A 12,644-nucleotide genomic window follows, 5' to 3' on the forward strand; every position below is an offset into this window, starting at 1 on the left:
GACGTTCTCTGACTTCAGGTATCTGACGCCGGACTTGACTTCTGACTATCCGTTTGTTGTACTCCCTGCTTTTGACGTACCCTTCTGATATTTGCCAACCGGACTGCTTCCTGGACACGCCTTTGACATAGCCCTCTGTACTAGGAGTCCTCCTGACTTCCCTGTCTCACGGCTTGCCTATGAGTAGTGACTCAGCGTCATACTCAGTCTATTTTGGCTTCTTTCAACCACTTCTGGTTTCCAAAGTCATCAAACGGTGAAAAGAAGTGACCTGAGCATTCTCCTGGGGCCTTGCAATTTGAAAGCCACTGACTGCTGTAGTCAATGCACCGACATACAAAGACATCTCAAAAAATGCCTACAAAGTCACCAAAAATATGCTGCAAGGCTAAAGATGCTAACGTGTCCTGAAAAACTCACCGGGTTTGTAGATGACGTGTGCACATACCCTGGGGGGGGGGTTCACCTATCTGTGAATTAAACCAGTCTCACACATCTGACAGTCGCAGCGTGAGTATGGACCACAATGCCAAGGCTGGCCTTGGGTCCACTGACCCGGGCTCTCCTCATAGGTATACATGACGTTGATGAGTTCAGTTAGGGAGACCTGCGGCTGCTCCAGACAACATGGCCCGTCACTGTCAAACATATGAAATGGCCTTATACTTATTTTTCTACATGTGATGAAACATTGATAGTCAACACTGATCACCGCTTTTTGCTCACGTGAAGGATCGATGATGTCTGAATGAGGCCTAAGAAACAAATAATGCAAAACATTATATACCAAATTTTGGTGCATTTTAAACCACTGGCATAGGTACGAGGATATTTACTAAATCTGCTCCGCTGGTTTTCTAAAGGAAAAGGCTGACCCCAAAAAAGAACAGCAGCCATATAAAATTCAGGTTTCATAGTTTTAATAGCGTCATGCCTGGCGCAGCCGTCAGAAGAGTATTAATGACATAAAAGGAGGTTATTTCAGTATGAAACAAAATGACATTTTATTGAAATGTACAAAAAAACATTGGAGAGTTTTTTGGAAACCCGTGTAATATACAATGATTGGGGTTGTGCGCTCAGTCCTAACATTTAGGAACCCAAGATCTGGGGGTGCCGATACTTTTTAACAAGCCTTTAAAGTAGCAAATAAAAAGGTTACTCTGTATATAATGAAAATACTTTTGTATCAATTCTTTATAGTTTTAAGATTTTTTTTTACTTCCATACAGATTTGTAACCAATGGAAGTAAATAATTAATCTTCACTATCCCTTTAAGACACAATTGCATACAATGCAAAATTAACAATAAAGTCAACTCCGAGTGCAGCTCCGTATAGGGCGGAGACAGAAGAAGACATTTTATCTTATTTATACTACCTAAGGCTGCAGAATATCAGAGGCATAGTCACTGACCATCATTTTTCATCATTAAAGGGGTTATCCAGGGGGAAAAAAAAATCTAGTTTGTTGCCTGAAGGATTCCTTCCCCAGTCCTCTGTGTTGTCACGTGACCAGAAGTGTATGTGCGAAGGGGGCTGGCCGACTGTTCATTTCATATTATCTATGCATTGACTGCGATTGAGGAACCTCTCGGACATCAAGTATAATAGTAAGGTCCCAAACTTACTAGTGTAAACACATTTTATTCAGCTGGACAACCCCTTTATTATCTTTAATTTGGACAAAGGAGCTCCAGCAAACACACAAATGACCCATTGAAGTTGAGGGAAGTATTGCAGATGGCGGCCAAACACTAAGAAGAACTGCACGTGTAATGCTGGTGTGTGCAAACCATCCTAGATACACAGATCCAGGCCGGGGCGCACCAACGCCACTCCGGATAAGTTTCCCTGTACAATGATCGCCTGTCCTCTCGGTGAATGATCCAAGGACTCGGGAGATTGAGCGTCCTTTATAAATAACCATCTCCAAAGGAGAGAACGTATCGCAGGAAGAGACTGGGGTCGCGGCAGAAGATCTCACTGGACGTGGGGTCGCGGCTTTAGAATTAATTTGCCCGTCTGCAAAAGAAAAACCACAATAGTGAAGGGCACATTTACAGATGCCGCTCTGTACTCCCAGAGCGGTGACTGAGCCCGCACCGGCGCTGCCCCCAAGACTGAGCCCGCATCGGCGCTGCCCCCGAGACTGAGCCCGCAGCGGCGCTGCCCCCCCAAGACTGAGCCCGCAGCGGCGCTACCCCCGAGACTGAGCCCGCACCGGCGCTGCCCCCGAGACTGAGCCCGCAGTGGCGCTGCCCCCCCCGAGACTGAGCCCGCAGCGGCGCTACCCCCGAGACTGAGCCCGCACCGGCGCTGCCCCCGAGACTGAGCCCGCAGTGGCGCTGCCCCCCCGAGACTGAGCCCGCAGCGGCGCTACCCCCGAGACTGAGCCCGCACTGGCGCTGCCCCCGAGACTGAGCCCGCAGCGGCGCTGCCCCCGAGACTGAGCCCGCAGCGGCGCTGCCCCCGAGACTGAGCCCGCAGCGGCGCTGCCCCCGAGACTGAGCCCGCAGCGTCGCTGCCCCCGAGACTGAGACCGCACCGGCGCTGCCCCCGAGACTGAGCCCACACCGGCGCTGCCCCCGTCACTGAGCCCGCACCGGCATTGCCCCCGTCACTGAGCCCACACCGGCGCTGCCCCCGAGACTGAGCCCGCACCGGTGCTGCTCCCGTGACTGAGCCCGCACTGGCGCTGCCCCGTGACTGAAACGGGAACACCAGCATTATAACCTGCAGATTAACCCCATATATGCAGGATAACAGCGCTTTTTAGGAGACAGGTTCTCTTTAACGGTGAATCCGTCAGTGACCTCAGGCTGATGGATGACTCTGTAACTTCCTTGATCTTTCACATAATCTGATTTATGACCTTTCCTGTGCTCATAAGTCAGTTTAGAAGAAAGTGCAGAAGACCCTGTGCCCATGCCGTCAGAATGAGCCCATTTAAAGGGAACCTGACACCCCCAAAATGGAAGTTGAGCTAAGCCCACCGCCATCAGGGTCTTATCTACAGTATTCTGTAATGCTGTAGATAAGCCCCCAATGTATCCTGAAAGATGAGAAAAAGAGGTTAGATTATACTCACCCAGGGGCAGTCCCGATTCTGTTCTGGTCCGAGGGGCGTCGCGGTCCGGAGCCTCCCATCTTCTTACGATGACGTCCTCTTCTTGTCTTCACGCTGCGGCTCCGGCGCAGGTGTACTTTGTCTGCCCTGTTGAGGGCAGAGCAAAGTACTGCAGTGTGCAGGCGTCGGGAAAGGTCAGAGAGGGCCAGCAGCGTGAAGACAAGAAGAGGACGTCATCGTAAGAAGATGGGAGGCCCCAGACCGGACCGCGACACCCATCGTACCGGGACCACCCCTGGGTGAGTATAATCTAACCTCTTTTTCTCATCTTTCAGGATACATCGGGGCCTTATCTACAGCATTACAGAATGCTGTAGATAAGCCCCTGATGCTGGTGGGCTTAGCTCAACTACCATTTTGGGGGTGTCAGGTTCCCTTTAATGTTAAAGGGAACATGTCAGAAACATCTGATTGATGGGTTAGTGTCTGTGTGCCAGAGCAAAGGACCTGTCAATCAGACAGAGGAGGGTGCTGAGACAGAGGAAATGGAAGTGCATCATCACTCCCCAATGCACCTCCAGAGTGATGCCCAATACTGTCCAGCCCTTTATTACTGGCACCAGAGTGGTGCAGAAATAATAATAATAAAAAAAAAGTATACTTACCTTCTGGACTGGTGCCACTCCTCCACTCTCGGCCCCGTGTCCTGGCTTTGATTGGAGGAGCAGCGCTGGTCCTGGAGGCGAGTATTCATATTTTTTTTTATGTATGCAGCCCCCTGGGGCGACTATTATAAATGGACAATTTTGTTAACCTCTACTTAGAACGTTATCAGAGTATAATACGTACATCGTCACATGACATGTTGTATTCTGCTAGGACCGTCCGACATCGGGCTGCTATTCTGAGGATTTGGTTAAGAAAGTGAGCGAGTTACAAGTTCAATTAATCTGAGACCAAGGTCCAGATTCTGCACATGGATTTCCTCACTACATAGGTTGCACGGATACCCATTTACGGACTCCATCTTGTTCTACATCTCGTCTTTCCTACAGTTTACAGTGATCATCAGATGCAAGAAGCAATCCAGCTCAGTGACAGACCATTAAAGGATACATCGACGGCGCCACCACCCGCTTGTGGATCCCAGCGAAAAACAGCCCTATTAGCGTTATGCAGCTAATTGTGAAGAAGGGATGATTCCATAATGAGGTGAAGAAGGAAACCTGGAAAAGAAGAACAGATCAAGGACAGGAATCATACATCCCATGAGTGTACTTAATAGGAAATCCCTTTAAGAAAAAAGAATTACCTTTTGCGTCTCCGGATCTATGAGCCAGTTCCAGGCCCCGGTAGCAGTACAGACAGACACTACGATGAGAATCACTATTGGGAGAAGACAGAAGGTGCAGATTATACTACTACAACTTCTCCACCGGATTCACATGTCCTTTATTTAGAGACCAAGCACGGAATGAAGTGTCCGGGTCTCCTAACCTGAACTCCTATGAGACTGCTGCGCCCAGGTCAGGTCTGAAGGCAGCCTGTGCTCAGATACTCAGATCGTGACTGTCCAATGTGCGGACGCAGCCTTAGGATATTACATGTCCAGCTCAGCCGCAGATTGACACTGACTGTAGTTTGCAAGTATGGCAAAAAGGTTTGCTAAGTATTAGTGTGACTCTCTAATGCACCTTTCTTTATAAATAAAAAAAAAAAGTTTTAATTTTTCCTTAAATGGTTATTCCCCAAAAATAAGACCACTCATGGTCTACGGGACTAGCTGAATTGCTGAGCGCAGTCCCATAGACAATGAATGGAGAGGAGGTCGCGCATGGGTACTTCTCTATTCAGGATGGTCCTAAAGCCTTGATCTCGGTATCGCCGGTGGCCCCAGGAATCAGCAAGTTATCTTGGGGCTAGGAAATAGCCCCGCAAAAACAAGTTGTAAACCTTTCAGGCTAAAAATCTGCTTGTTTAAATGAGGAGTAAAATTAATTAGATTGGGGGCAGGAAATCTGACTTGTGATGTATTTCTCTCCATCTTTGAATGGCACGGAATCTCCTTCCAGAAGCGCCATCATCCTTGTGACTTACTTCTCCAACGTCCAGTCGCAGGTTGTAAACACGAGACATATTCCGTGAGCCGTCGCTCGAAAGCCTTTAGATCTAGACGGAAAGACAGATCTGTAAGAGCATAAGCGCCAAATAGACTACTGTGCGCAACGGGCGATATTACTGGTAAAGACGCTAGGGGACAGATTGCCTATTGCATCCATTCAGATTCCAGTACCGCTGCAGCCAATCACTGCGGCCATGTGACGTCACCGCTGCAGCCTGTAAATAATCACCAGGAGCAGCGGTGCTGGAGCAGGGTTTGGGAAGCAGAGCTCCATTTGTTATTTTTAATCTTATTTTTTAATAGATTTTTTTTTAGACTTCCACATGCAGAATTTTCCAGACTATTATTACATGGTAAACAACAAAAAAAGAGAATGCCTGAATTGTCGTTTTCAGTTACTGCATGTCCCTCAACAAAAGGGCGATCATGTACCCCAGACTGGTATCATTAGGAACTACAACTCAGCACACATTAAATAAGCCCTTCCAAAAAATAATAAAGTTAGGAGTCTCGGTATTTCACCGCACGTCAAATGACATGAAAACAAATCCCAAAAATATTATTGCTTGGAATAATAAAAAAGTTATGGCTCATGTAAGAAGAGGAGGAAGAAAATAATGATAAATTGCCAGAAACATTAACTAGTGGAAGCAGCTGGCGTGTGGCACTGTGTGACGGCAAAACGTGGAGCTTGATGGCCGCATACAGTCTGATGGCCGCACACAGTGCCCGATGGCCGCACATGGTGTCTGATAGCCCCACACGGTGTCAGATGGCCGCACACAGTGACTGACGGCCCCACACGGTGACTGACGGCCCCACACGGTGACTGACAGCCACACACGGTGTCAGATGGCCGCACACAGTGACTGACGGCCCCACACGGTGTCAGATGGCTGCACACAGTGACTGACGGCCACACACACACGGTGACTGACGGCCACACAGGATGACTGACAGCCCCACACGGTGTCAGATGGCCGCACACAGTGTCTGACGGCCCCACACAGTGACTGACAGCACCACACGGTGTCAGATGGCCCCACACAGTGACTGACGGACACACAAGGAGTCAGACAGCCCCACACGGTGTCAGATGGCCCCACACGGTGATTGACGGCCACACACGGTGACTGACGGCCGCATACAGTGATTGATGGCCACAAAGGGTGACTGACGGCTACACACACAGGGTGACTGATGGCCACACAGTGATTGATGGCCACACAGGGTGACTGACGGCCACACACACACGGTGACTGATGGCCACACACACACGGTGACTGACGGCCACACACACACGGTGACTGACAGCCACACAGAGTGACTAGATGGCCGCATACAGTGATTGATGGCCACACACACACGGTGACTGACAGCCACACACGGAGACTGACGGCCACACACGGAGACTGACGGCTACACACGGTGACTGACGGCCACACACGGAGACTGACGGCCACACACGGAGACTGACGGCCACACACGGTGACTGACGGCCACACACGGAGACTGACGGCCACACACGGAGACTGACGGCCACACACGGAGACTGACGGCCACACACGGAGACTGACGGCCACACACGGAGACTGACGGCCACACACGGAGACTGACGGCCACACACGGTGACTGACGGCCACACACGGTGACTGACGGCCACACACGGAGACTGACGGCCACACACGGAGACTGACGGCCACACACGGAGACTGACGGCCACACACGGAGACTGACGGCCACACACGGAGACTGACGGCCACACACGGAGACTGCCGGTCACACACGGAGACTGACGGTCACACACGGTGACTGACGGCCACACACGGAGACTGACAAACACCCTTTAGTTAGTTTATTATATAGATTTAGCAGAATGTCACAGACTGACACGTTTATTTTGCAGGATAACTAGTTTTAATAACCGCAAATTAAGCAGAAAATCCAAAGAAGTGAAAGCAGCAGTGCCCCACACTAAGCTTCCACCTCCACAGGTTTCCATGGTAACAGTCACACTCGCAGCGCTCCCCTGGGTGCACTACAAATACACGGCCGCCCCAGTCTCCACACACCCTGCGCCCCGCTAGTCCGCACCTTCTGCCTGTTCCAGGGAATTCATGTCTGCCTCACTTCCCGTATTCTTGCCCCTTCATGAAACCCTCATGTAACCGCCTCAGTGATTGGTCTACGCTCACCAGCCCATTCATCTGATTGGCTGCAGCTGCTCCGCCCAGCTAGAGCCTCCCGTACGTGTTGTCACGATGACGTCATACGTGCGCTGCCTTTTACTCAAACGTGTCGAACATCCTTCGCGCCTGTGATTGGACAAGACGGCTGCCCGTCTTTCCCGGAGGAGACTCGTGATTGGCTGCAATGTATGGAGGCGGGATATCGTGCAGGAAAGGAGGACAGCGGTGCTGATGGTCAGTATGGAGATGTTGTGGCAGGCCGTAACCGGGGCGCGCCGGGAATGTCTCCGCGTGGCGCCTGCGTGCGGTTCATGAGGCCCTGTGTTCACACTGCGCTTATACAGCCGCGGTATGTGTGCGGTACGGCTGCTCTGTGACGGTACAGCGTCCCTCTGTCTCTGTGCAGCACACTCTCCTGTACTTGGCTTAGATTCTGCCTTCCCTTATTTAAAGGGACAGGACCCCATATTGCTGCATTGGTGTGATCCCTTAAAGGGATATCCACAGATTGTGACCACATTCTGCCCCTGCAGTCAGCGCAGAGTTTCTAGTCGGACCCCACTACTATCATTGGCTTATCTTAAAGTGCATCCCGGGGGCGAGGGTGCGAGAGTGCATCCCGGGGGCGAGGGTGCCAGAGTGCATCCCGGGGGCGAGGGTGCCGGAGTGCATCCCGGTGGCGGAGTGCATCCCGGGGCGAGGGTGCCGGAGTGCATCCCGGTGGCGGAGTGCATCCCGGGGGCGAGGGTGCCGGAGTGCATCCCGGTGGCGGAGTGCATCCCGGGGGCGAGGGTGCCGGAGTGCATCCCGGGGGCGAGGGTGCCGGAGTGCATCCCGGGGGCGAGGGTGCCGGAGTGCATCCCGGGGGCGAGGATGCCGGAGTGCATCCCGGTGGCGGAGTGCATCCCGGGGGCGAGGGTGCCGGAGTGCATCCCGGTGGCGGAGTGCATCCCGGGGGCGAGGGTGCCGGAGGGCATCCCGGGGGCGAGGGTGCCGGAGCGCATCCCGGGGGCGAGGGTGCCGGAGCGCATCCCGGGGGCGAGGATGCCGGAGCGCATCCCGGGGGCGAGGGTGCCGGAGCGCATCCCGGGGCGAGGGTGCCGGAGCGCATCCCGGGGGCGAGGGTGCCGGAGTGCATCCCGGGGGCGACGGTGCCAGAGTGCATCCCGGGGGCGAGGGTGCCGGAGTGCATCCCGGGGCGAGGGTGCCGGAGTGCATCCCGGTGGCGGAGTGCATCCCGGGGGCGAGGGTGCCGGAGTGCATCCCGGTGGCGGAGTGCATCCCGGGGGCGAGGGTGCCGGAGTGCATCCCGGTGGCGGAGTGCATCCCGGGGGCGAGGGTGCCGGAGTGCATCCCGGTGGCGGAGTGCATCCCGGGGGCGAGGGTGCCGGAGTGCATCCCGGTGGCGGAGTGCATCCCGGGGGCGAGGGTGCCGGAGTGCATCCCGGTGGCGGAGTGCATCCCGGGGGCGAGGGTGCCGGAGCGCATCCCGGGGGCGAGGGTGCCGGAGCGCATCCCGGGGCGAGGGTGCCGGAGCGCATCCCGGGGGCGAGGGTGCCGGAGCGCATCCCGGGGGCGACGGTGCCAGAGTGCATCCCGGGGGCGAGGGTGCCGGAGTGCATCCCGGTGGCGGAGTGCATCCCGGGGCGAGGGTGCCGGAGTGCATCCCGGGGGCGAGGGTGCCGGAGTGCATCCCGGTGGCGGAGTGCATCCCGGGGGCGAGGGTGCCGGAGTGCATCCCGGTGGCGGAGTGCATCCCGGGGGCGAGGGTGCCGGAGTGCATCCCGGTGGCGGAGTGCATCCCGGGGGCGAGGGTGCCGGAGTGCATCCCGGTGGCGGAGTGCATCCCGGGGGCGAGGGTGCCGGAGTGCATCCCGGTGGCGGAGTGCATCCCGGGGGCGAGGGTGCCGGAGCGCATCCCGGGGGCGAGGGTGCCGGAGTGCATCCCGGGGGCGACGGTGCCAGAGTGCATCCCGGGGGCGAGGGTGCCGGAGTGCATCCCGGTGGCGGAGTGCATCCCGGGGCGACGGTGCCAGAGTGCATCCCGGGGGCGAGGGTGCCGGAGTGCATCCCGGTGGCGGAGTGCATCCCGGGGGCGAGGGTGCCGGAGTGCATCCCGGTGGCGGAGTGCATCCCGGGGCGACGGTGCCAGAGTGCATCCCGGGGGCGAGGGTGCCGGAGTGCATCCCGGTGGCGGAGTGCATCCCGGGGGCGAGGGTGCCGGAGTGCATCCCGGTGCCGGAGTGCATCCCGGGGGCGAGGGTGCCGGAGTGCATCCCGGGGGCGAGGGTGCCGGAGTGCATCCCGGGGGCGAGGGTGCCGGAGTGCATCCCGGGGGCGAGGGTGCCGGAGTGCATCCCGGGGGCGAGGGTGCCGGAGTGCATCCCGGGGGCGAGGGTGCCGGAGTGCATCCCGGGGGCGAGGGTGCCGGAGTGCATCCCGGGGGCGAGGGTCCCGGAGTGCATCCCGGGGGCGAGGGTCCCGGAGTGCAACCCGGGGGCGAGGGTCCCGGAGTGCATCCCGGGGGCGAGGGTGCCGGAGTGCATCCCGGGGGCGAGGGTGCCGGAGTGCATCCCGGGGGCGAGGGTGCCGGAGTGCATCCCGGGGGCGAGGGTGCCGGAGTGCATCCCGGGGGCGAGGGTGCCGGAGTGCATCTCGGGGGCGAGGGTGCCGGAGTGCATCCCGGGGCGAGGGTGCCAAAGTGCAGCCTAGAACGAGCGTGCCAAAGTGCATCCCGGGGCGAGGGTGCCAGAGTCCAGCCCGGGGCGAGCCGCAGGGTTTTACGGTCATGTGTGGATGTACGTTATTCCCATGTTTGTAGATAGGTATTGTTGAATACTTATTTTCAGAACAAGCACTTTTCCAATTTACAGTGTATTAAACTTTTAGCCATTCATGAGAAAACACAACTGTTTACGGCTTGTTGCCTAGGTGACTGACCACTGCTGCTAGTCACAGAATATGCTCAGTGCTTCCAGGCTTTTCTCTATTGAGACTGTAAGCGCTGGCAGGATCACAGGCTTGCGCTGGTATCTCGTAACCCCAGCCAGCTTCAGAGCGGTTCTTAAAAACAAAACAGCAGTGGTGGTCGGTCTCCTAGGCAACAAGATGTAAGCAAAAGAAAAGCATTAATTTCTCCGGAACGGCTGCACCTTTTAATAAGCAGTAAATTGCAGAAGTGCTTGTTTTTAGAAGCAATATCCATCAATGAAGTTGGTAATAATCCTTTTAAGGGAAAAATTAAGGCCGCTCCATTCATCAGATGCGAGTCCACATCGCTGATCATTACTGCCCGTCTTAGGGCACAGTATACAGTGTCTTGTGGATTTTAGCTCCTTCATGTGGTGCCTTGGTCTCCTACAAAGGTGCATTTTATGTCTATTTATTTTACCCCTGATCTTGTTGATGCATTGTCCAGCTGCACGTCTTCTAACAGAACCTCCTTTCTCTGTCTTCAGACCCTGACCGGTTCCAGCTATGATGATTCACGGATTCAAAAGTAGCAATCAAGACTTCAGTTTTGGACCATGGAAAGTCACGGCCATCAAAACGCATATTATGAAGTCGGCCGATGTGGAGAAACTAGCTGAAGAAATGAACATGCCCTGTCTTCCCGAAATGATGTTTGGGGACAACGTCTTAAGGATCCAACACTCCTCCGGCTTTGGGATTGAGTTCACGGCTAAGGATGGACTGAGAAGGGTGAATAAGAACAAGGGAATGGTCAAAGTCGCCTGTGCTGAGGAATGGCAGGAAAGTCGGTCAGACAGCGAGCACAGCAAAGAAATCGTGAAGCCCTATGACTGGACATATACCACCGATTACAAGGGCACCTTGCTGGGTCACGACCTGACATTTAATACCGTTCCTACCACCGAACGGATTAATACGGAAAAACTGAAGGCAAGGGAGCAGATCATGTTTTTCGAGGAAGTGCTGCTGTTTGAAGACGAACTCCACGACCACGGGGTGTCTAGCCTGAGTGTGAAGATCAGAGTCATGCCTTCCGGCTTTTTTCTCCTCCTGAGGTTCTTCCTCAGGGTGGACGGCGTCCTCATCCGAATGAACGACACTCGTCTTTACCACGAGTCTGACAAGACGTTCATGCTGAGAGAATACACGTCGAGGGAAAGTAAAATCAGCAACCTAAGTCACGTCCCCCCGCCGCTCTACACCGAGCCTAATGAAATCTCTCAGTACTTGCCCATTACGGAAACCATTTACGAAAAGTTAGAATTTCCATCGTTGCAACAGACAGAATTGGGTGACTCTCCCGGTCCCGTAAGCCAAGCGGCATCATAAGATGGTCTTCAGCAGAAGATACAGACGTAGAAATCCGGAAATGAACCATCGGCGTGCCACGAACCGTCGTCATATGGAAACTGCACGGCGCACCCTTGCTACGTATGTCGTGTAGGCGTGAAACAATAACCCTCGTAAGATGCCGATGCGGTAACGTTGCCGTATGCTACATCTGTATGCGATCACAATCGTTCACTGTGAATATTCTCGCCCCACAAAACATTACACACGGGTGATGCGTGTCTTACATGGGTTTCACCAACACGAGATGCCTTAGTTTGTCTCTGTATTTTCATGAGCCGTCCACTCATGATGGAAATATTCTGTGGGTTTGCTGTCCCGTTCCATGATCGACTCCAAGCCGGTCATATAGAAGGCCTCAGAAAACGGCGTGAGCGAGCGTACCTGTCTCCACTTATTACATATCTGCGGACTTGTACTCAGGAGCTAAGTCCTCCCCCCAAAATCCATCGGGCGCTCACTCCGAACCATCATAAAGTATCACACGTAGCCCTTATGCCCCTCTAGAGTTCGTAAAGGTAATTTAATAAAAAAAATTGTGAAAATTGTTGGTATGTGTCTAGGTTTTTGGTATGTGTCCTATGCCCACTATATTTCCCGATCTATTTCCCTACATGTGCATGTATTTCGGGCTAAAAATCATTTTTGCAATTAGTTTTCATTGAAAATGTTGCACCATTTTGCTTTCACGGGCTCTTTGTTTCTCTACGTAATCAACTTTAATATGTTCTGTGGTCATAAATCAGCAGAGAGGAGCTCAGAAAAGACAGATAAGAGTGTTGTAGCAAGAATTTACTAGAGATGAGCAGATCGTTTTGTAGGACTTTGATCCAGCGTTCAGGTCTGTGGTATCTGGCGGCTATACAGGAGACCCCCAAATCACGTACCTTCTGGTTTGATTTGTTGGGGCTGATACAGCATCATCAGTATAACGTGACGC

General features: G+C 54.0%; 2 protein-coding genes across 4 annotated transcripts; one reads left to right on the plus strand and one right to left on the minus strand.

Annotated features, from left to right (window-relative positions):
• Positions 1-903: 903 nt before the first annotated feature.
• On the minus strand, positions 904-7,391 carry CNEP1R1 (CTD nuclear envelope phosphatase 1 regulatory subunit 1). 2 transcript variants are annotated; one of them, XM_069738499.1, is made up of 6 exons: positions 7,287-7,391; positions 5,168-5,239; positions 4,383-4,456; positions 4,187-4,296; positions 3,920-3,974; positions 904-2,025 (listed from the first exon to the last, which is right to left on the minus strand). In XM_069738499.1, the coding sequence occupies exons 1-6, from the start codon at positions 7,309-7,311 to the stop codon at positions 1,984-1,986; spliced, it is 378 nt and encodes a 125-aa protein (XP_069594600.1). In that variant the 5' UTR covers positions 7,312-7,391; the 3' UTR covers positions 904-1,983. The 2 variants fall into 2 exon arrangements, with proteins under 2 accessions (XP_069594600.1, XP_069594599.1); XM_069738498.1 differs by lacking the exon at positions 904-2,025 and adding an exon at positions 3,583-3,806.
• A 108-nt stretch (positions 7,392-7,499) lies between these two features.
• On the plus strand, positions 7,500-12,249 carry TIPRL (TOR signaling pathway regulator). Of its 2 annotated transcripts, none has more exons than XM_069738496.1 (2): positions 7,500-7,615; positions 10,840-12,249. In XM_069738496.1, exon 2 carries the CDS (start codon positions 10,859-10,861, stop codon positions 11,681-11,683), a length of 825 nt encoding a protein of 274 aa, XP_069594597.1. In that variant the 5' UTR covers positions 7,500-7,615; positions 10,840-10,858; the 3' UTR covers positions 11,684-12,249. The 2 variants fall into 2 exon arrangements, with proteins under 2 accessions (XP_069594597.1, XP_069594598.1); XM_069738497.1 differs by having other exon boundaries at positions 7,603-7,730.
• Positions 12,250-12,644: the final 395 nt, after the last annotated feature.

The sequence above is a fragment of the Ranitomeya imitator genome, chromosome 9 (genome assembly GCF_032444005.1).
Source record: "Ranitomeya imitator isolate aRanImi1 chromosome 9, aRanImi1.pri, whole genome shotgun sequence".
NCBI lineage: Eukaryota > Metazoa > Chordata > Amphibia > Anura > Dendrobatidae > Ranitomeya > Ranitomeya imitator.